Here is a 22,242-nt window from a genome sequence, read left to right on the forward strand (position 1 = left end):
GAGCTTCCGCACCAAACTTAGCATAAACATTTTTTGATTTTCAGAGCTTTCAGATTTCAGAATTGAGTGAGGATGTCAGAATTAAACACAGAATTTCAAAATAATAAAAATTCCATGCTAATTACCAAGAAATCCACCCTCCCCGAACTTTAAAGGCAATGAACCAAAGAGTATAGAAAAGTCTGCCTCCCACCGTCACATACACGTATTCAACAAAGTAATCCCATCAAAACAGAGTTTTCTACACTCCTTTTCAAGTACACCCTCTGTGACCACGCGAGCAGGGAACTGCACGGCCAGCCCCTCAGAAGCATCAAGTGGAATTCAGGGGGAACCCGGGGAGCTAGGGCAAATCCTTACACTCCCTTCGTGAGGAGTGTGAGATCTGCTACCATCTTTACTTATAAATAGAAATTCAAGTATTTTTTCACTTCAATTAATTCATCCACCTCCCCTCAAAAACCTACAACACATCAAGCACAAGCTGGACAAGGAGCACACAAGCACAGAAATGAACAAATGGCAGCCAGGAAGTCAAAGCGGTAAAAGAAGTGACCCAGGACGCAGACCCTGCTAATGCACCGCCATGGGCACGTCCTTGAACTGGGTTTTCAGACGAGAGAGAAACATCCGTCTAGGGCATACCTCCGCCAGATTTTAAAACCCAACCGATGGGAAGAATCCCTCTGAATGACTGCCAGCAACACCCAATGAAAAATGAGACCAGAACTTGTGTGAGTCTCTAACTTACACAGTTAAATTACATAATATCACTTTTAATAAGCACTCAGTAAAAACAGACATATAACCAAAACTAGTAAAAAATAAACTTGGTTGTTACGAACCCAAGAGCTAATCATTTAAAACACAAAAGCTATTTAGTCAATTCAGTGATACAATCTAGCTCGTGCCATATGACAACTACCCACCAAACAGTTAAATAAATGTGGCATCACTGAAATTATGGACTCCTTTGTATCTAGACAGAAATCCAAGGAATGATCAGGCAGTCAATAAATGCATATTTAGGGGCACCTGGGTGGCTCGGTAGGTTGGGCGTCCAACTTCAGTTCAGGTCACGATCTTACAGTTTGTGAGTTCTTACAGTTTGTGAGAGCCACGTCGGGCTCTGTGCTGACAGCACGGAGCCTCGAGCCTGCTTCAGATTCTGTGTCTCCCTCTCTCTCTGCCCCTTCCCTGCTCACACTCTGTCTCTACCTCAAAAATAAATAAATGTTAAAAAAAAATTAAAAAAAATAAATGCATATGTAAAAATAAACATTCTGAAATACAGGATGCTTTAAAATAGTATCACGGATCAGCTTCTCTGTCACTGGAACAGGGCATACTTTTGAAAAAGAAAATAAAAGCTCAAATTTACTGTTTTCTAAAGAACATAAAGGTAAATAAAAAAGGTGACCATTCAGTACACTATCACCCCTGTAGCTCTCGTCTACAAAATACAAAGAGACAGACGCGAACACATATGCCTCACTAGAGCTTTACACAGCTTCTTATAATGACAACAAAGAACACGTGGCCTTTCGTTAATCCTAGACTGACTGTCTAAACAGTAACCTTCTAATTTTTACATATAATTTCTCAGCATCCTCTAGGAAAAGTTTTTCACTAAAAATAAAAAATACCTACATTGTAATTACCCTGCAAGTAGTTCTTCCACTAACTTCCTTCAGCCAAGCAGCTTTTATTTCTTTCTAAATTCGCGTATCTAGAGATTATGTCTCAGATGTCCCAAGCACTGACAACCTGATCATCTGCTAACATTCCTGTACTTTTTAAATCTGTAGTTCCTGTAGTTGCATGATTGATACAGGATAAAAATGAATGCATATGCTCTTAAATAACTTCTTCCATGTGCTAAGTTAAACTATAATCTATTACAGACACTAGGAATTTTTTCTATTAAATTTTGATTCTATTGTTTCTCATTTTAAAAGTCATAACTCTCCCTGTTACGTAGATCTTACCAACACGGTTGAGAACTGAATGTATCCCTCTCATACCAGTTGTCTTACTAAAGATATTTCTGTGAGTGTTCCTGGGGTTTTATTAAATGAGTAAAACAAATGACTAACCAGCACACGTAACATCCTAGTGTGTGTTCAGTATGGTACCACGAAAGGTTTGACACAATGTGCATTAGGGAAATAATCTGCCAATTCACAGTAAGTTCAAAACACAGATCAGCTAAACACACATCTTTACCTTGCCTCTCTACACCCAAATTTTCTCACTTTTCCTTTTCTTCTTAATAAAATCAAGAGCAAACAATAAGCCACTTTAGACACCGATGACGTTAATTAGAACTCCTTCCAGAGAGGTTCACTTTGGGTTTTGAAGCTGTTTTTTCTCATCTTACTGGCACATGCCCAAATGTGCAAACACACGCACGCGCACGCACATAGAGACGCGAAGTTCTCACTGAGTGGGTCCAAGTGACTCACTTACCTGGTCTCAGGGTTGTAGCCTAATATGTAGAAAAATGAATCCACTCGAGCTTTAAACTCTCTAGCAGCAAATATGTCAGAAAAATGGGAGATGTTACACTTCCCTCTGAAAACAAACAAATGTAAAAAATACATTATTAGTATTACCCTCAACTGCTTTGCAAACCAAAACACTATTGGAGGGAAAGAGGCAGGGGAAGACGCAACTAAATCCACATTACTCTAAAAACACGTAGACTATGGCTACAGACTCCGTATTTATCAATTCAGAAAACGTCCAATATTTTTTGTGTGTGTATCAGGACTGCTTCAACCGACTTCACAATTTCACTGCTTGTACCTCAGCATCTTAGCCATGGAGTAAAATCAACTAAACCATAAAGGTAAATTGAGGGTGGGACCATGATAAAAGGATATGAAACTAGACACAACAGGAAAAATAAACCATAGTTAAATTACTTTACCAAAAAAACCACCTAAAGCCTTTCTAAACCGTAAAAATGGGACTTTTCTTCCTGCTACTTTGCTATAAGCAAAATGTATAGCTGTCAAATATTTTTCTTCTCTTTAAATGTTCAAGAAATAAACTGACTTGCAAATTAAAACGGAGAGACTTTAATTTTTTAAGTATACAGATGGGCTTTAATACATAAAAACACACACTTCCCAAATTCTCAGATAACATTCAAAGATCGTAGGTTGGAAAAACACTTTCCCACAAAAATATTGCAAATAGACAGCATTAAGGTTTCCAGGTTCATCTACCAACACAATTTAAAACCAAAAATGTAGCTGAAAACTCTGTAATACCACCAAACTCCTTAAATGCGCGCACGCGCACACACACGTTGGGAGAATTTCCAGCGTTCCCAAGGAGGCAGGGGGGTTTTCAGCAACTCCCTTCGTGGTCACAGAAGGGAACTTTAACATCAAGTGGAAGCCAAGGGCTGCGATTACAGTAGATGGAACCGGAGAATCAACAGCACGTGCATATGCTTCCGGGGCTATGAACTCCTACCACTTGACCAGGTAGGTATTCCATTCTCATAAGGACTCCGTAAGTTGGTGCGTTAACAAATACACACCAGCTAATGGCCAAAGTGTTAGAGAAAGAAGCTAGCCGAGGAACAGCAACCTGGAGATGACATTCATTCGCTTCCCACCAAGGACTTGAAAAACAATGTCCTCCTTTCCAATAGAGCTTAAGTGACTGTGACCAAAACCTCAGTGATAGGCAGACACTAAGATGGGCCTCAAACAACCTCCATTTTAACAATTTAACAAAAGTGCTTGAGATTTATTGACATTTCTTTGAGAACTACCGGTAACATAATACACAGCTCTTGAGCACTTGAGATGTGGCTAGGCTAGTCCAACTGAAGAGAACAGGATTTAAAATTTTATTTAATCTCAACTAATGTAAATTTAAATAATCACATGAGGCTAGTGGCTACCATAATGAACACATTTATATGATATCTCCATCACCGCGGAAAGTTCCATGGGAAGCAATTATTTGTAAGTAACAAGCTACACTAGGAATATGGACTAGGAATCAACTTTGTATACCCAGGACTTTTCCCTCTAGTGTGTAGCTAGAACTAAAACGACCTTCCAGAAAAGAAAAAGCAGCAAAGATCACTTTTACAGATGAACAAACAATGCACTCACTCTGAAACTAACTACCCATCTATCTGACATGATTTAGTCCCTGACACCTAGAAAAAATAGGCTAGTTCCTTCATCAGTTAAACAGGGATAGGAACACCTATTATACTAATCCCTATTGAGGAGATCAAACAAGGAGTCTATGAAACTTTATACGCTATTCAGTGCTACACAAAATAAGTTATTTCCATCACTGTCCCTAACTAAAGGAAAGTGATTCCTCTTTCACTATTCTTCATTATTATTCACATTCAAGTCTACCCTTCAACTTAATTAATTGATGTATTCATTGAACCTATAAAAACACCGCCAACCCGCAATTCTAAACACAGACATCGGAAATCAAGTATGCTTTCTTTAGGAAAGAGTTTCGCAATCTCACTATTGACATTTTAGACTGCATAGTTCTTTGTTGTCAGGGACTGTCCTGTACTTAGCAGTATCCCTGACTTCTACCCCATCGCACCCCCAAACCACACTGTGACAATTAAGAGTTTCTAAAGACACTGCCAAATGTTCCATGGGGACAGCAGCACAAATGGTTTCGGAAAAGCCTGAAGCAGCAGGAACAGAAGCACATCATCTGACAAATAAGCATGTAACTGTAATGAATGAGGTCACTCACTGGTATGTCCTCTTCTATGTGACTGCGTGAAAGGTACTGGTTTTTATATATCAATTTCATATCCCACTACTGAACTGCATTCTTTATTATTTGATACAGTTTAATCATTGGTTCTCTAAGGCTTTCCAGGTATGTTATCTGTTATTTGCAAATAAACACAGTTTTACTTCTTTTCTATCCTTTCTTAAAACTAATACTGAACCTCTCACACATTGTGGAAAGTAATGGAAACAGGCACCCTCGCCTTGAACCTGATCTCAATGGAAAGGTCTTTCAGGTATTACTATTAAATATGATACTAACTTCAGAAATAATCATTGCTTTGGAAATATGGAGGTTCCCCCCTTAGATTTAATAATATGGTGTATGATATTAGCAGAGTCTCTAATAGTGAACCTACCTTGCATTCCTGGAATAAATCCCAGTTGGTCATAATGTCACTTTTAACGAGATATTAAAATTTTTTAAGGATCTCATTAGTTTTACTGTTTTATTCCTCATTAATTTCTTTTTTATTTTTGTTTCCTTCTCTGTACTTTTTTGTTGTTGTTCATAACAGCTTTTATTCACACTAGCCTAGAAACAACCCAAATGTCCATCAATAAGGAAGTGGGTAACAAATCATTGTATATTTGTGGTTTTTTTTAATTTTTTTTATTGTTTATTATTTTCGAGAGAGAGAAAGACAGAGAGCAAGCAGGGAAGGGGCAGAGAGAGAGGGAGGCACAGAATCAGAAGCAGGCTCCAGGCTCTGAGCGCTCAGGACAGAGCCTGACGTGGGGCTCCAACCCAGACCGTGAGATCATGACCTGAGCTGTAGTCGGCCGTCCAACCGACTGAGCCACCCAGGCGCCCCAAATCATTGTATATTTGTAAGATGAAATACTATCCAACAATACAAAGGAAAGAAGTACTGGTACATAGGACCTCATGAGAAAAAGTCTCAAACATTAAATTCTGAGTAAAAGAAGCCAGGGATACAGAAAGCTCAGACCGTATGATTCCGTTTATATGAATGAATTTCTAGAACAGGCAAGATTCATCTATGGTGAGAGAAATCAGAATAGTGGTTGCTTCGGGGTGGGAGGCTTTGAGAGGAGAGTAGCTTAAGGGAACTTTCTGCGCTGGTGGGAATATTCCCTGCCTTGTTAAGGGTCAAACACATTTATCAAAACTTATAAAGATGTAAACTTAAAATGTGTACTTTACCGTATAAACATTTTTGAAGTATTAGGGTAAAATAAAACATCAAGAGTCAGTAGCACGGAGCCACGGCTGATTACAGCTGCTGCTCTCGGCGGCTAACGAGCCAGCCGGTACTGAGCAGAGCCGAAGACAGAGCAGGTAAGCCCACCTTGGTTGGCCTCCATTTTGAAATATTTTTCCTGTTGCCTCTTGCCGAAGCGGGGAGGTTACGTTTTGAAGTGTGTGTGCGAGAGAGAGAGAGAGAGAGAGAGAGAGAGAGAGTAGCATTTTAAGCATTCAGTATTTTTTTTCTCCAGAGCACTCTTTTCATCTTGCTCTTTTTCTCTCTCAAAAGCGGTACGTTATTTGACAGTGTTTGTGGAATGAAGCCGGAGAGACTGTTAAGAGGAAGTCGCCATCACTACCAGCTTACCAAAATATCGGATTCAGAGCCTCCAAAGTCCTATACACCCTACTTCTAATGTGATGCTTCATTATTAACAGAAACATGACTACAGACTGGGAAGCCCCCTATTCCCGGGGCCTCTCATTCATCAGTAACAAAGGCTTCCTGTAGGATAATCGTTCCGGTAGTCCTTGGGGTGGTGGCCGCACAGTTCCACCCTGGGCACCGCGCGGCCTGACAAATGCTCCGGCTGGTGGGAGGAGGGCATCGGAAGGGGATGAAGGAGAAGAGAGCCGCCTTACACAAGGAGAGACTACAAATGGAAACATGGCCCAGAAATTCATTCCATCAAAACTATTCATAACCGGGGAAGTCTCTGTATATCCCCAGGGCCACGCAAACGTCAGAGAAGCCCGGAAAGAGGGACACAGACACGTACAGAAGGCTTATGGCCGCAGGTCTGCCTACAGCTTTTATTGTGACCCTTGCCTGAAAACAAAGGAAAAGAAAGATTTTGAGACAGAGTCAGTGTCTTGTCAGCTGTAAGCCATTTGACTCATGACAGGTACAGAATTTTTCCAAAGTTTCTTTTCCGTGTTTCATTCTGTTTCTCTTGCCTTCCTATAGGTTATGTGACATTTTATAGGATTCCTCTTGATTCGTTTACGGTGCTTTGAGAATATCACTCCACGGTCTCCCCAAGAGTTGCTCGAAGTGTAACCACTTCCATTACCTCCACGCGGACCCCTCTGCCTGTCCGCTCTTACACGCGGTGGTCTTAAGCGTTTCTTCTACATACGTTGAGCTCCACGTCATTGCATTTTGATTGATCTGTTGCTCTTTTTATCATTTAAGCTGGGAACTTAATCGTTCAATTTCATTTTTTCATTGCAGTTGATGTGTTTAGTATCACCAGTTTTCCTTTGATCAGCGCTTTAAATGCATGCCACAGATGTTAGTACATAGTATTTTTCCTGTTGTTTTTAAAAATTTCTGCAATTTCAGCGTTTATTTCCTCTTCTGCTCAGAGGTTGTTTAAAGTTTTATTTTCTTTAAGCTTTGTATTTTAATTCCAGTATAGTTAACATACGATGTTATATTAGTTTCAGGAACAGAGTATAGTGATTCAACAATCGTATTCACTGCTCAGTGCTCACCAGGACAAGCACCCTCTTGATCCCCATCACCTGTTTCCCCCATCCTGCAGCCCCCTCCCTTCTGGTGAGCACCAGTTTGTTCTCTGTAGTGAGGAAACAGAAGTTTTATATTTCCAAGTGAAATTCTGCCCTTTCTGGTTTTTGTTTTTAAACTCTGCTTTTACTGCCTTTTACTCACATGAATGTTTTCTTTATGATCTAACATACAATCAATTTTTGAGAATATGCCAAGGTACAAAGAAAGAATGCATATTCTCGGGGCACCTGGGTGGCTCAGTCGGCTAAGCATCCGACCCTTGATCTCTGCTCAGGTCATGATCTCATGGTTCGTGAGATCAAGCACCACTTTGGGCTCCGCACCGAAGGTGCAGAGCCTGCTTGGGGTTCATTCTCTCTCACTCTCCCCCTCTCCGCATCCCTCCCCTACTCACACACGTGCTCTCTAAATAAAGAAATCAACACTTTTGAAAAAAGCATATTCTCTATTATTAGGGTATAGCCGTTTCTATATATGCCTATGAGATTAAATACACAGAAATAAACGTGACAAGAATGGGAACATCTCTATGCGGAAAATTCTTCTTAAACGCTCCCGAGAGACACCAAAGTAAACATGAACAAATGGAAAAACGTCCCCTGTTCTCGGATGTAAGAACTCAACATGGCATTTCTCCACAGAATTGATCTATCAATTCAATGCTATCCTAATACAAATATCAACAAGCTATTTAAGGGACTGAAACAGGTTGCTAGGAAGATGCACAGGAAAAACAGATAACTGAGAAAAGCGGAAATTATCAGTGGCACAGCAAAAAATACTAAGACGCCTCCACAGCTAAAAGAGCGCGGCAGCGGCACCCAGACAGACAAGACAACGGACTAACGAGTCTAGGACACACAAGGAAAATGAGACACGACAAACGTGGCATCTCGAGCCACTGAGGAGAAACAGACTTGGCAGTCCACGTGCTGAGAGAGCTGGGAGCGTGAGAGAGGCTCGTTAATACCCGGTGCCGGGACAGCTGGGCACAAGGCCTCAGTAGGTCAGGTACAGGGAGAGGCTTCTAGCCACGACTCCGTCCTCAGGGAATGAATGAAAAACACTGACAACTCTGACTGGATAACAGTAAGTTTTGCAGAATTTTTTTAAAACCATAAAAGAAAACCAGCAAGTGGGAGAAAACATTTGCGACACACACAACAGAAAACGCTAAAGAGCTTTTAGAGACAAGAGACCAAACAGCAAACACACAAACAAACAAAATAAAACAAAACAAAACCCAAAGGAAATGACATGAACAGATAACTCTCTCTCTCTCTCTCTCTCTCTCTCTCTCACACACACACACACACACACACACACAAATATCCTTTAAATATATGAAAAAATGCTCACACTCATTCACTGTTAGCAAAATAAAGTAAAACAATACCGAGACCCTATTTCTCACCTATCAGACTGGCACAACTAAAACGAAATAGGACAGCACATGCTGCTGGGGACACAGAGGGCATGCAAAGTGGTATTTGCTTTCTGGAGGAAAACCACCTACACATAAGCCTTTGAACCCAGAAATCTCTCTTCGATGAATCCGCCCCGAAGATTCACATCTGACAATGAGGAAATACACATGCACAAGGACACCGGCTGCAGCGTCATTTATGACTGGAACATCCCAGAAACACCTTCAAAGCCCACACAGCAGAGCTCCATGCGAGAGGGAATGACGGAGACCTCCATCAGCGGATACGGAGCGGTTTCTAAGGCATAACGTTAAGTAAAAACAGCAAACGCAGAAGAGTAGCTATGGCATGCTACTCTTCATACAAGACAGAAGAGGCTATAACAAAACAGCTATGTATTTGCTCATTTGAAATGAAAAAGCGCAGGAAGGAAAAACTAAGAAGTAAAGCGAGCAGTTACAGACAGCAGGCGGGAAGGAAAGAAATGGGGATGGGAGCATGTAAGAGAATTGAAAACCACATATCTGTCTGCAGCCATGACCGTCAGAACCACAGCCATAGTCCGCATGCCCTCACACATCCAAAAATTAACAAGAGTCCCTACCGACCAGGAGGGACCAAAAGTGGAGCGCAAAGTCTAACAGTGAACTTAACCGTAGTACAAAGAGAGATCACGGCCACTTACAGAGGTAACCAAGAGCAGAACTGACCTAAACAACTTTGGAAGACAGGGTCTTGCCTATAGATTACATGGCTAAAGACAAAAATTTAGTCAGTAAATCTGTTTCTCACAGGGACATGGGTTACAAATTCTAAAACTATGTGTATTCCTGAAGTGAATAAAAATAAGTAAATATATTTCGACAATGAGAGCAGAGTTTTTCGCTTTTGAAGAAAGAAGGTACAAAAAGAGATACAATAAAATAAACCCTGTGCTGTCAGACAGGAAACCTGCCTTCCCTCTCTGCTCTGGGCCATGTGACGGATACAAGAAGTCGGCAGTGTGCAAACCAGAAGGATCTCAGCAGAACAGGCTGGCACTCTGATCTCAGACCAACAGCCTCTGGAGCTGTCAGAAATAAATTTCTGTTGCTTCTAAGCCACCCAGTCTGTGCTATTTTGTTACAGAAGTTTGAATTAAGACATTAGTGAAATTCAAACAGGGTCTTCAGTTCAACTGTATTGTACTAATGCTAATTTCCTAATTTCCTGGATCTGATAACCACACAGGGGTTCTGTCAGATGTTAACACTGAGGAAGACTGGGGGAGGGAGGGATGGAAACGCGGTACTCACAACTTTTCTGTGCATCTAAAAGCAGCTCCAGATAAAGAATTTTTAAAAGATTGAGGAGTATCCAAGGGCACAGAGTATATTGTTCAGCTGGGTGTTCCCAGCACCTCAGAGCCCTTGCCCAGCTAGCAGCGCCGGAAGGAAGGAAGGAAGGAAGGAAGGAAGGAAGGAAGGAAGGAAGGAAGGAAGGAAGGAAGGGAGGGAGGGAGGGAGGGAGGGTGGGAGGGAGGGAGGAAGGAAGGAAAGGACCATCCAGCTATGGTGTCTAATGAAGTACTTAAGCACATATGGACAAAACAATAAAAATGCTGTAGGTCGAAGTTATTTTACATATTAAAACAACAGTTGATCAAAGCCAGGAAATGAACCCTGGAACTGTAAAACTAAATGCTCTGAGGCGTCCGGACACTCATCAGGGGACCCACAGGAGCTAAAGGAGTTGTGTCAGTGCCAAAAATGGCTGGGGAACTGCGTGGAGATGCACTCAGTCTGCATCAATCACTGCATGTACAACCCTAGCTGCCCAGAACAAAGTGAAGAGATCAATTAATTCAGGATGAAAAGGGGAAGATTAGAAGCCCTGCAGAGCGAGGCTAGGGTTTTCTGGCTGGGAAAGGCTCCAGAAAACTCACTCTAAAACATATTCCTAGAAGACAAATTCCTAGCCAAGATGACAGCTTGGCACCTGCCCTACCTGAGGACATGTTTTTCCCCAAGCGATTCCTTGAAGTAAGAGGCAGATAATCAGGAAGTTGGGAAACAGCCCTTCAGTCGTTGAGACATTTACGATATTTGGGAATTCACAGTTACAGGTACACAGTAAACCTGAAAATGCTGCCCAGGTCACATGCTCACAATCCAATCACAAAGCAATCTCTCTAGATCCTTTCTTTGATCATCAATAAAACATGATCCTTAGGGTGAAAAAGAAGTAACATAGCAAACAAACTGCAAGCTATAATTTTTATTTAGCGTCATAAAATTTATCTGCTTGTTCTCAGAGCAGGTTTATCTGCTCATTCTCGGAGCGTCTAAAGGTGGCTCCTGGAGCTCAACTCTCCCTCCCGTACCCGAAGTAATCGGAATAGCCAATCAATCCAGCCAAGAGGCCACAGAAAAGTAAAATAAATGGATGCTGAATAATCGTACCATCAATAACTTGGTACAGAACTACGTTTAATTGCATTTTTTCTTTTCTTCCTTTTTTGCTTTAAGAACCCAATTCAGGGGCACCTGGGTAGCTCAGTCGCTCAAGCATCCAACTTCAGCTCAGGTCATGATCTCATGGCTTGTGAGTTCGAGCCCCGTGTCGGGCTCTGTGCTGATAGCTCAGAGCCTGGAGCCTCCTTCGGTTTCTCTCTCCCTCCCTCTCTCTCTCAAATAAATAAGCATTAAAAAAAAAAAAAAAAAAAAAAAAAAAAAAGAACCCAATTCAGATTCAATGACCGTGTAAGCACTCCCCATGCTACTGAGTGTGAGGCACTCTGAGAGACCCTTTCACATCCATTATCTGACTGGATGTAGGACCAAAATATGTGTGTTTGCTTCAGGGTGCTGTCACTTAATCACGTGGCCTTGCGTAAGCTTGTCAAAAGGATGCCTCAAAAGTTTAACAAACTTGACCTCGGTGAAAAAACTATGTGGCAGAGCCAGGATTCAAACTGCAGCCTTCTCGTTGTAGTCTGGTGTTTTTTCTATTATACCAGCATGGGCCCAAAATACTTAGCTACTGGGGAGAACTCAAAACTACTTCTCTCAAGATACTAACTGCACCATATGGCTACTGATAAATGTAATGAAAAGAAAACAAACAGCCGGATAAACTTAGCTTGAAAGGCAGGGATGAGGGACAGCCAAGGCAAGACTTAAAACACAGCAGCCAAGCAGCAGTGCTGGACCTCAACACAGGTCTCCGTAACGAATGGTCCCACAGTCCCTCTGGGAGTGAATTTCGTTTGGGGAAGGAAATACTCAGCTTACAGAAAACAGGCTGCAGAGGCATTCTGTCTCCCTTCTGATTCTTGAGGGCTAGAGGACAAAGCGCTCCCTCCCCCTTTATCACCTGACCCTCACACCAGCTTGAAAGAGAGAAAGCACTGCAGCACTCTCCTCCTTAGGGAATGCCATGGCAGGAGCCGCCTCAGAATTACGGGTCCCAGGAACCCACCGAGCTGAGCACTATGATCTTTGACAAGAAGGGTGCTAAGCACTAACGCTATCAGTCTTTTTCTTTCTTTTTTTTCTCTTCCATGTTTGCCACTACATTCATCTGACCCTTTTTCACGTGCCTACGGACTATTTTGTCTCTTTCAAAACTGAATTTATTTTTTATTTTTCCAAATGTTTATTTATTTTTGAGAGAAAGAGAGACAGAGTGTGAGCAGAGGAAGGACAGAGAGAGAAGGACACACAGAATCCAAAGCAGGCTCCAGGCTCTGAACTGTTAGCATAGAGCCTGATGCAGGGCTCAAACTCACAAGTGGTGAGATCATGACCTGAGCAAAGTCAGATGCTTAACCGACTAAGCCACGCAGGCCCCCCAAAGCTGAATTTATTTTTGGCAGAACTGCTTTATATCTATAGAGGAAGAAAAATTCTTCCTGTGGATAAATGGGCAGGAAATAAGTGGAAGAAAAAACTAAAGGTTAATCTCCCCAGCCCACACTGTATTTTAAAATTAATCTAGTTTTGTTAAAATGAAAGAGAACAATAAAGATTCCTGGGGGAGAAATCTGCTTTTATGGGAGAAGATCTTACAGGAAGCGCTCTGTTGCTGAGAGCCTGGCCAGATTACTAAGTAGTAACAGTAAGAACCATACAGATGAGCTCAAATGTCAGACAAATGTAGTTTGTCTGCAATACAGATGCAGACAAACATCAAGCCAGCCACAAGTATTTACTAAGCACCTACTAGGCCAGATCATTCAATAACTGTGTGACCACTACGATCCGCAATCTTTGGGGAAAAAAATCCAATTGTCAGGTTATACACAGAGGTTCTATTTGAAGCTAACAAAATCAAATTTGAGACGACAGCTAGAATGGAACCACTTAATGACCACTTCAAAGAAAATACCACAGGAAGAAAAGACTAGTCCATAAGGGTTCTGGTCACATACACAGTGAAAAGAAGATAAGGAATTACCAGTAGCATTCCAGCCCTTTGGTGGCCAGGGAAGGGGCAGTGACTACACAATTACATATCTCCAGAAAGTATATGACTGGAAACCCAGTAAAAGTAGGTTTACTAGGTCCAGGTGGAATTACGTGTGACAACTGGTTCTTCTAAAAAGGGTAAAACAGTATAAAATGATTCCACAAATCTGAATAGCCGCTAATATTCAAATATGTTCATTTCAAGTAAATCTATCAAAACACATTGAATAACCACTGTTATGTGTCTCACATATTTATTTATTAATGTTTGTTTATTTTTGAGAGAGAAAGAGCGTGAGCAGGGGAGGGGGCAGAGAGAGAGGGAGACACAGAATCTTAAGCATGTCCAGGCTCCAGGCTCCAGGCTCCAAGCTGTCAGCACAGAACCCAGGGTGGGGCTCAAACTCACAAGCCGGGAAATCATGACCTGACCCGGAGTCAGACACTCAACTGACTGAGCCACCCAGTCGCCCTGTCACATCTTTATTTAACTTTAACTCTACGTTTTTTAAAATCATTTACCTCAACCAATGACACAAGATGAAAATAGGAGGGGAGAAGCATATATATCAAGATAAGAAAGTATTTCAAGATCAAGCCACTTGTCTTCACTAACAATTTAATGGTTCCATCCATCTATCCAAACTTCCATTAACTTGCTTCATTCAGTGTTCGAGTTTAAGACTGCAAAGTCACTGCCACAAAGACACAAAAGGCTTCTGGGAACTTTGGAAGACGTTGATAAAACACCAGGGAAATTCTCTAAATGTATCTAAAGTCTTGTAAAAAGCCAAATCTAACCATATTCGCTCCTTCCCCTAGAGCAGGGATTGGCCAATCTGGCCCAATGCCCGTTTTTTATACAGTTGCAGAACAAACAATAGCTTTTACATTTTTAAATGGCTAAAAAAGAAATCAAAAGAAGAATAATATCTCCTGACGTGGAAATTAAATGAAATTCAAATGTCAGCGTCCATAGTTACTGGTGCACAGCACCTCATTTATTTACTTGTTGCCTATGACTTTTGCCCTACAATGGCTGAGCTGAGTAGCTGCAAAGGAGATCATAGGAAAGATATTCTGGCCCAAAACAATGACCCAAACCTGCCCTAAAAGTTGCTACTAATTCGCCTTGAAATAACTGGCTTTAGCTATATAGCTTTGCACAGGAGACTCCAGATGGTTTCACTGAACGCCATTTGAGCAACATAATGGAGAAATTATTGGATCTCATTATAGCTCAGTTAAAAGCAAGTAAATCCCTATGACTTTTTTTTTCTATTTTTAACAAAGAAAGTAGTCTTTCACCACTTTATTCTTTCTGGTTGGGAAAGAATTACAAAACTATTACTTGTCTTACTTCCTCTACTACTTAAGAAGCCCACAGTCTTCCACATACATGCGAAATATACCAGGATGAAGATGTGTGTGTGTGTGTGTGTGTGTGTGTGTACGCACGCATATATCACCTTTTCCTGAAAGGGACAGAAAACGCCAGAAAGTGCAAAGTAGGGGCTTATGGTCACTCTTTGGCATAATTACCTAAGACTATCTGCAATGTTACCTCCTTCCTCAGAATAAAATCTTCAATATATTCTCCCTAACGCCAAGCTTTCTGGTAGGAAATTTTTCATACATACAAAAAATTCAAAGAATAAACAGGTTGCTAAAACTTCCTATAAACCTTGCTTAGACTCTCAAGCCATGCTGCCATATTTGTTTCACCCATCTCTCCACCTTTTCTAGTGGAAGTAACTGATTCTTGAGAAAATAATCTGCAGACCATCGTAACACGTCACCCTAAGAACTTCAGCAACCAGTGCCAGGATACTAATTTTCAATACCAGCATACTAGCAAGGACACAAAGATACAAAACTACAGAGAGGGCGTAAAAAGTTTTTTTCTTATATTGGTTTCTTTTCTCCCACACAGATTAGTGAAGGTACAGGTAACCTCTGAAATCCCGATCACCCACAAAGTTAACACTGGAGTGAGTGGTGGTGTACTAACTTGTACTGAGACACAAGAGTAGTCTGATAAACATCATGATTATCAAAAGAGACCCGGATGGCTTAGGCTGCTCGACCCGCCATGCTCGACGGCCGCTCCTTCACAGCAAAGACCATGTCTCTGGCGCTCACCTGAGGGCAGCAGCATGATACGTGTCGACGTAGTCAGAAATGAAGAGCTCTCGGTTCTTGATGACCGGGTCTGTAATGACAAGTTCTCTTCCAGAGTCTGTCAAAAAAATTAATTGAGAGGATATTAAAATTGAGCCTCCCAAAACATTTAGGAAAATTTTTGCTAGATTTTTCTTTCAGGTTCACCTCCCACTAAAGAAAGTACAATAAATAACCAGGTCTGGTCAGGAGGAATAATGTATGGCAGGCATAACAGGAAACAAGTATCTTGCTGGATGTGTTTTACACCCTTATTAAATCCCCACAGTTTGCTGAAATGCATTGAGCAATTAATGAAAAAACAAAGAAAAAAACAGAAGAAACAATGATCACATTTTAGCAAACGTGTAAATTACTGACATAATTAACGATCCTGTTTAATTTCTTATTGCTAAATATTCCAGGATGGAGTGAAATTGCACTGTTTCTGTAGAAAAAAATAACCAAGTTACTATTTTTAACCAGGAACCATAATTTAACTGCCTTAACAGAAATGCTTATAGTTTTCAAAGAAGAAAAGCCTAATGAGTTACGAAAGAGCATCATTCCTCAAAACTGTCTGGCTATGCTTTGTTGACTCAGAAGCAGTGCGGACGAGTGGGAAGGAAGAGTAGAGGCAGCTGGATCCCAGCCTGGCCAGGCCCGCTGAGAAGACATGTCGCCTTGGCAACTCCTCGAGCATCTCATGTGCCTCGATTTCCTCATCTGAAAGTGGGGAGTGACAAATTCTAACTCATATGAGTAAGGGTGACAAATGTGGATCAGTTAAGCGTGAGGCCCAACACTTGAAAGATCAGTAAAAATGCATGTTTATACACATCTGAACAAACGCAATACACATTTTATGTGCACATCTCACATGTCAACAAAGTTACTGGGTAGAAACTACAATGCCAGAGCAAGAAAAACTAAGAATCTCTGAACTACCTTCCTGATTATTCTGAAAGTTAAGACGCAAACTAAATTGCAAACCCTTCAGGAAAGCTATGCTTTCAAAACTGAAGTTCACAGCCCTGGATGCAGAGAAGTTCAATCATAGAGATTATTGAAAAGGAGAAAAGAAATAAAACGGAATCATGATGTTTTCGGTATTATTAGCTCATCATTAGGGGAGAAAAAGGAATTTTAGAAATGGAATTACTGTTATTTCCAAAGAAGAGCTATCTCTAGTCCAAGTTTAAGGGGAAGATGTTATTGGCACATCTCTCTGGTTGTTTGGGGGTTTTTTTAAGGCAAAAATAATGAACGAACTCAGCAAAACTAACTAAATAAATAAATAAACATTCCGGTAATGCTCTCAGTTATGAAAAGCTTTTTTAGAGAAAGTTTTTCATAGTGGTTATCTCCATTTAATGAATGTTTTAAGAAATAACCTTGTCCAAAGCTAGAAAACGTAAGAATCAAACCAGAAGGACTTATTTACCATTTTCGTTATGCCGATCCTGAACCAAATGCTGGTACACAGAATCTGGAACTTCAGACTGACGGTAGTACCATTTGACGTTCATGAGTAGATGGTCCCTCTTACTCTGAAAAGGAAAATCTAACAGCATTAGGAACAGGATTTCGGGTGCCCACAGCTGTATACCATACCCATGATCAAAAGCCCCTGTAAACAGGTGGAGAGGCAGAGAGGGAGACTCACAATTACCACAGGGCCACAAAAATACAGAAGTCAATGATAAGGTCAAACTTATTTTTAATCCCAGCCTTAGCATCCCTCTGACCCTACTGCTCAAAACCTTAATCCAGGAAACCAAAGGAGACCAAACTTGAACCTATAAATCTCCCCCCAGCTTGATTAATTCAATGAATAGTATAGTTTTATTTAGCATTAACTATACAAAACTACACGAATACATCTTTCTTCTATCTTAATTCTTCAACATTTTGGTAAGTATTTATAAACTGCATTAGCACAGTGTCAAGGCCTTTAAAGGCAGTAAGTTAGAAAAACCTTACCGTGCAAGGCCTGGCACAAAGTCATGTCTCCAAGGTGTGCCAATCACCCAGACTAATTACATCCCCATCCACGTTATTGATACAAGGCAAACTAATACAGCAAACTATGGGTGGTGGTGAAGGTACCAGGAGTCCATGGAGCAGGGACCCTACCTTAATTGTCTTCCAATTTCCAGAGAACAGAACTTGGACATAAATATTTGTGAATAATAATGAGTTCTATGATGATCAGGGGCCCCTAAATGTTCGTGGGACACTGAAACATGTTAGCCCAGAAGTCAACTTTGTTCCTGGTTATGCTTCCATTCAAAGCATAAAGGATGAAACACTGCCCTTCTATTTGAAGGCTATGGGGCCACGGCCTGAGGGAGACTGTCTTGGTACACCTTGGTCGTGAGACCTCTGAACATGGCAGTGCACCAAGGCTTCCCATGGCCTCATAAAGTAATTCCTAACCCAGGTGGGGGCTTAAGAGACCTCCCCAAGATAAATGCTGCTGTATCATTCCCCTTAGCAACGTCTACCTTCCCATCACAAGTCAGCAGGTGAGTCAGAAATGAAAGAGAGCTAAAATTTGAGACATGCTTCATGTTTATGAAGGAGATGACTAAGTCCTAAAATATGTCAAAGGAGCCTCTTTAATGAAGCAAGCTGCTTTCTGCTTAAATAAGAGGTATGTATATAGTCTTCACTAAATGGCCAGAAAGGCAAAACAACAACAAAAACAACAAAAAACCTTTACTGAAAAATACTAAAGCTATTTAAATGACCAGAAAGAAAAGCACTGTCAAAGTCTTGATGAACTTGAATGCGAAGAAGCACTATTCCAAAGTAAGTATCATAAACACCAAGATCCGTACTGTATAATTAACTGTGTCAAATAGGCCTACAAAAATAGGGCATCACTACTGATTTGAAAAAAAGAGACTGTATAGAAAGAATAACCCTACATAATGGGTACTTTTCAGTTTTTATCCATTTTTCACTTTTACATTCTATACTGTTTATACGAAAGGTGGGAAAATGAGGACGAATCAGTATGTTGCATAAAAAGAGTAAATGTTACATACACGAGTTTATCCTCAAGAGCAATTACTCCCTGCGGAGGATTGTGGAGGAGGTAACATCTGACCTGGGGGAACAGTGGGAAAGACCTCAATGGATTCTTTCCAGGCAAAGGAGGAGATCTGGGGAAGACACCAAGCCAGAGACAAGACAGAACAAGTACAGGATGCACCCCCACGGCCCACATGCACGCAGCACAGGAGAACCTCCTGCATGGTCCTGAGGGAACTCGGATTCTGACTTCAACGTGGCCTTTAAGTGGGTTTCTCTCTGGACAAGCGAGGTCCTCTATCTGCCTTGCTGACCAAGCACACAGGCAGTGAGGGACAACACACCAGGTCACGAGAGAGCAGCCAGGAGACCAGTTTCCTCCCGGGGCCCAGCCATAAACAGCAGGGCCAGGATGAGGGCATCTTCACAGAAAGAGACGAAGCAGGGGAGGGGTGGAGCCTGTCTGCAGCTACTCAAGGATAAACTCGGGGTAATGCACTGCCTAATGCAGGGGTTCTCACCCTCAGCATTCCTGACATTTGGTCCAGGGAAGTCTGGCATGGGTGCCTGTCCTGCACACTGCCGGATACTGAGCGGCGCCCCTGGCCTCCAAACACTAAATGCCAGTGGCACCCCCTCCCCCTCATCGTAATGAGCAAAAAAATGTCTCCACACGTTGCCAAATGTCCCCTGAGGGGACAATATTACCCCCCAGTGGAAAACCAATGGTCTAAGAGTGTCCTTTTTATGGAAAGTTAAACTGGAACGATGACCAAAACAACCCCGGTTTAAGCACTACCAGGTGGGGAACATGGAATGTAAATACGAACACAGTAAATACGAACCTGTCACCATTGGGTTCAAACTGCATCTCCACCAGTTCCTAGCTATATGACTCTGGGCGTGTTAATCATATTCTGAGTCTCCCCTTTTCTGCAAAACGGGAACACTGAAACCTACCCAACGGACTATCGAAAGAATGAGAGGAACGGAAACGCGCTGGAACTGAGTAGGCGCTCAAGAGAGCAACGGTTTCTGTTGGTAGCTGATGCTCACCAGAGCTTCACAGAAAGATTTCAAGAACTCTGCTGAGAACCGTAGGAGCTATTTCTTCACCAGAATGTGGTTTCCTTCACCAGATGACAGTGCTCTCCAGTCCTTGAGCTACTAAGGGATGCCTCAATGCTCACAGTAATGAACTACTTAACGGGGCTCAAAGGAATTCAGATCTACCGGCAGTCTGAGCAACTATGTTCTGAAATCTATGCTTCTACGCATTTCTTTAACACATCTGAGATGTCTGAAAACCAGAAGGGCACCCGAAGTAAGCTTTCAAAGGTACCAGAACTGGCAATCATACAATGTCTATTTTTCAGAACACCAAGCCAGTGATTCTGGGGACCTTTCGAGGTATAATATCTATATTAAATTCTGACCCTGGCACACTTAATGGCCACACGCACGCACGCACATACATACACACACGCGCACACGCACACACACTCTCTCTCTCTCTCTCTCTCTCTCTCTGTCTCTCTCTGTCTCTCTCTCTCTCTCTGTCTTACTGCTCTGGTATATTTGTGCCTAGATTTACGACTCCTAATAAGAGACCTTACAAAGGCAGCCGAAACCCTGCTGGATTTCATAATGCAGTACTATCTAATAACCAGGGAGTGGCAGCATTGTGTCAAAAAAAAAAAAAAAAGGCCTCCGAATCTTAATTCTGGATACAACACAACAAAAGGTAGATTCACAGTTAACAAAAGGTCTGAACAAATGTAAGTAGCTCTAATAGACATAATCGTCCTAAATAGGCCGGAAAGTTAACAATCAAACATCCAGAGGGAAGCAGTATGTCGTTTCAGAGGGTACTAGACTAAAATTAAGTAATCGAGCCTTCTAGTCCTGTCTGCAATCACTTAGTCAGCTGGGGGCAACCTTAGCGAGTCACCTGGCATCTGACAAGTGAGGGGAGGGAATGAGATGATTTCTAGGGTCGCATTCCATTTTATACACTTACATCTAGGTTTTGTCCCCAGACAAAACCAGTAGATAAATAAGCCGCATTGGGAGAGTCCCTCCTGTCTTCTCTACATCAACATAATGGCATCCACTAACAGTACCCTACTAAAGAGGTTTTTACAAATTAAAATGCCATCTTCTCCAGAAGTGACTGAGCACTGAGGAACAGCAAAAGGGAACGGAGCGCACCCCTTCGACCAGTCAGTGCTCCCAATGCCACTCACACACACAGGTGCGTGCGGCTCAAACATTAACCATGGGAAATCTGCACGTTCTTCCCACCGTTCACTAGAAAAAGACTTCTGCTCAGAATCACAGAAAACTAAAAGCAAAAGTCAACTTAGAGATCGTCTGATTTAGCCCGAATCACCGAGGTCTGAATCAGGGCTCGCAACTTACTTGGGCAAATGACCTCTCCAAGCCTCAATTCTGTGGCACAGGACACGGGACACGATGGGAAACTCCACCACCGGTACACCGCACCCGGCTGTGAGGAGCAAACAAACGGGCAAGAGGAGCAGGACTGGCTCTCAATAAATGTTGGGCGGGGGGCTCCCAGGGAGCTCCATGGGCGAAGCATCCGACTCTTGGCTTCCGCTCAGGTCGCGATCTCACGGTTTGTGAGATTGAGCCCTGCGTCAGGCTCTGTGCTGACACTCTCTCTCAAAAATAAACTTGGAAAAAATAAAAAATAACAAACGTTGGGTGTTACTACCAGTGTTTTACAGATGAAGATAGGAGTCAAGCTATAAGAGGTCACTTATATATGTTGTTTTTCTCAGATTCAAAATTAAGCTAGTAATAGCAATACAAAAATAAATCATGTGGCAAATTAGGAGGGAAGAATCTCTACTTTTGCAACAATCTGAGAGGCATATCAAGTATTTCTAACAAATAGGCCTCATTACCAACTAGTGATATAATTGTACAATTCCACAAAGGTCAAAGTGGTTATAAATGACACATTTTACACAGAATGCTGAGTAAAGAGGGATGTGGGGAGATTTTGGTGCCCCTGTGAAGGCACCCTGGGGTGTATTTCTGAATGCAGAGAAGAGCTCACTGGGAAGTAAATTATTTCCCACCATTTTATCTTTAGAGTGAGATTTGCCTGCCTGCCTGCCTGACTGCAGGTTATAGGAAGTACCAGCCCTAAGGAAAAAATACCACCCAGGAGCAGCGCACCCAACATGCTCACAGTGAGGTTTCAAGGAGGGACTGTGCACACGAGGAGAGTAGCTGATTCTGGGTTAAATTATGGATTCTTCCACATCACTGGCCTGGATTTCTCTGAAGGGACGGATGTATGTAAATTTAAGGAAATAGTTTAACTGAGGACAAAACCCATCCCCACCTGGGTTTGGAAAAAAGACCAACAGCCTCGTGGGTGTTTGGGAGCAGAACAGGGGCCTTTCTAGAGCTACGAATGTCAGACAACGGACTGAGGGTTAATGAACTACAAAGTCAGAACTGAAGTAAAACACTCAGAATGAGACGGCTGGCAAAGGCGGGGGGGGGGGGGGGTCTAGGGGGAAGGGAAGGCAAACAGGAGGCTGCTGTTGAAGGGACACTGGTTCATTTTATGGGCAGCACACAATTC

At 42.0% G+C, this 22,242-nt stretch overlaps 1 protein-coding gene across 5 annotated transcripts in view; it reads right to left on the bottom strand.

Moving 5' to 3' along the window:
• Nucleotides 1-22,242, bottom strand: part of RERE (arginine-glutamic acid dipeptide repeats) — a 423,431-nt gene that overhangs the window by 152,419 nt on the left and 248,770 nt on the right. For all 5 annotated transcript variants that reach the window (XM_086715575.1, XM_086715574.1, XM_086715568.1 and 2 more), the window contains 3 exons: nt 17,026-17,131; nt 15,564-15,660; nt 2,470-2,574 (listed from right to left, as the gene is read on the bottom strand). In XM_086715575.1, the coding sequence (XP_086571701.1) occupies nt 2,470-2,574; nt 15,564-15,660; nt 17,026-17,131 (308 nt within the window). The remainder of the gene's footprint in view (nt 1-2,469; nt 2,575-15,563; nt 15,661-17,025; nt 17,132-22,242) is intronic.

Source organism: Puma concolor, chromosome C1, assembly GCF_028749965.1.
Source record: "Puma concolor isolate L17-30 chromosome C1, mPumCon1.1.hap2, whole genome shotgun sequence".
NCBI classification, from domain to species: domain Eukaryota; kingdom Metazoa; phylum Chordata; class Mammalia; order Carnivora; family Felidae; genus Puma; species Puma concolor.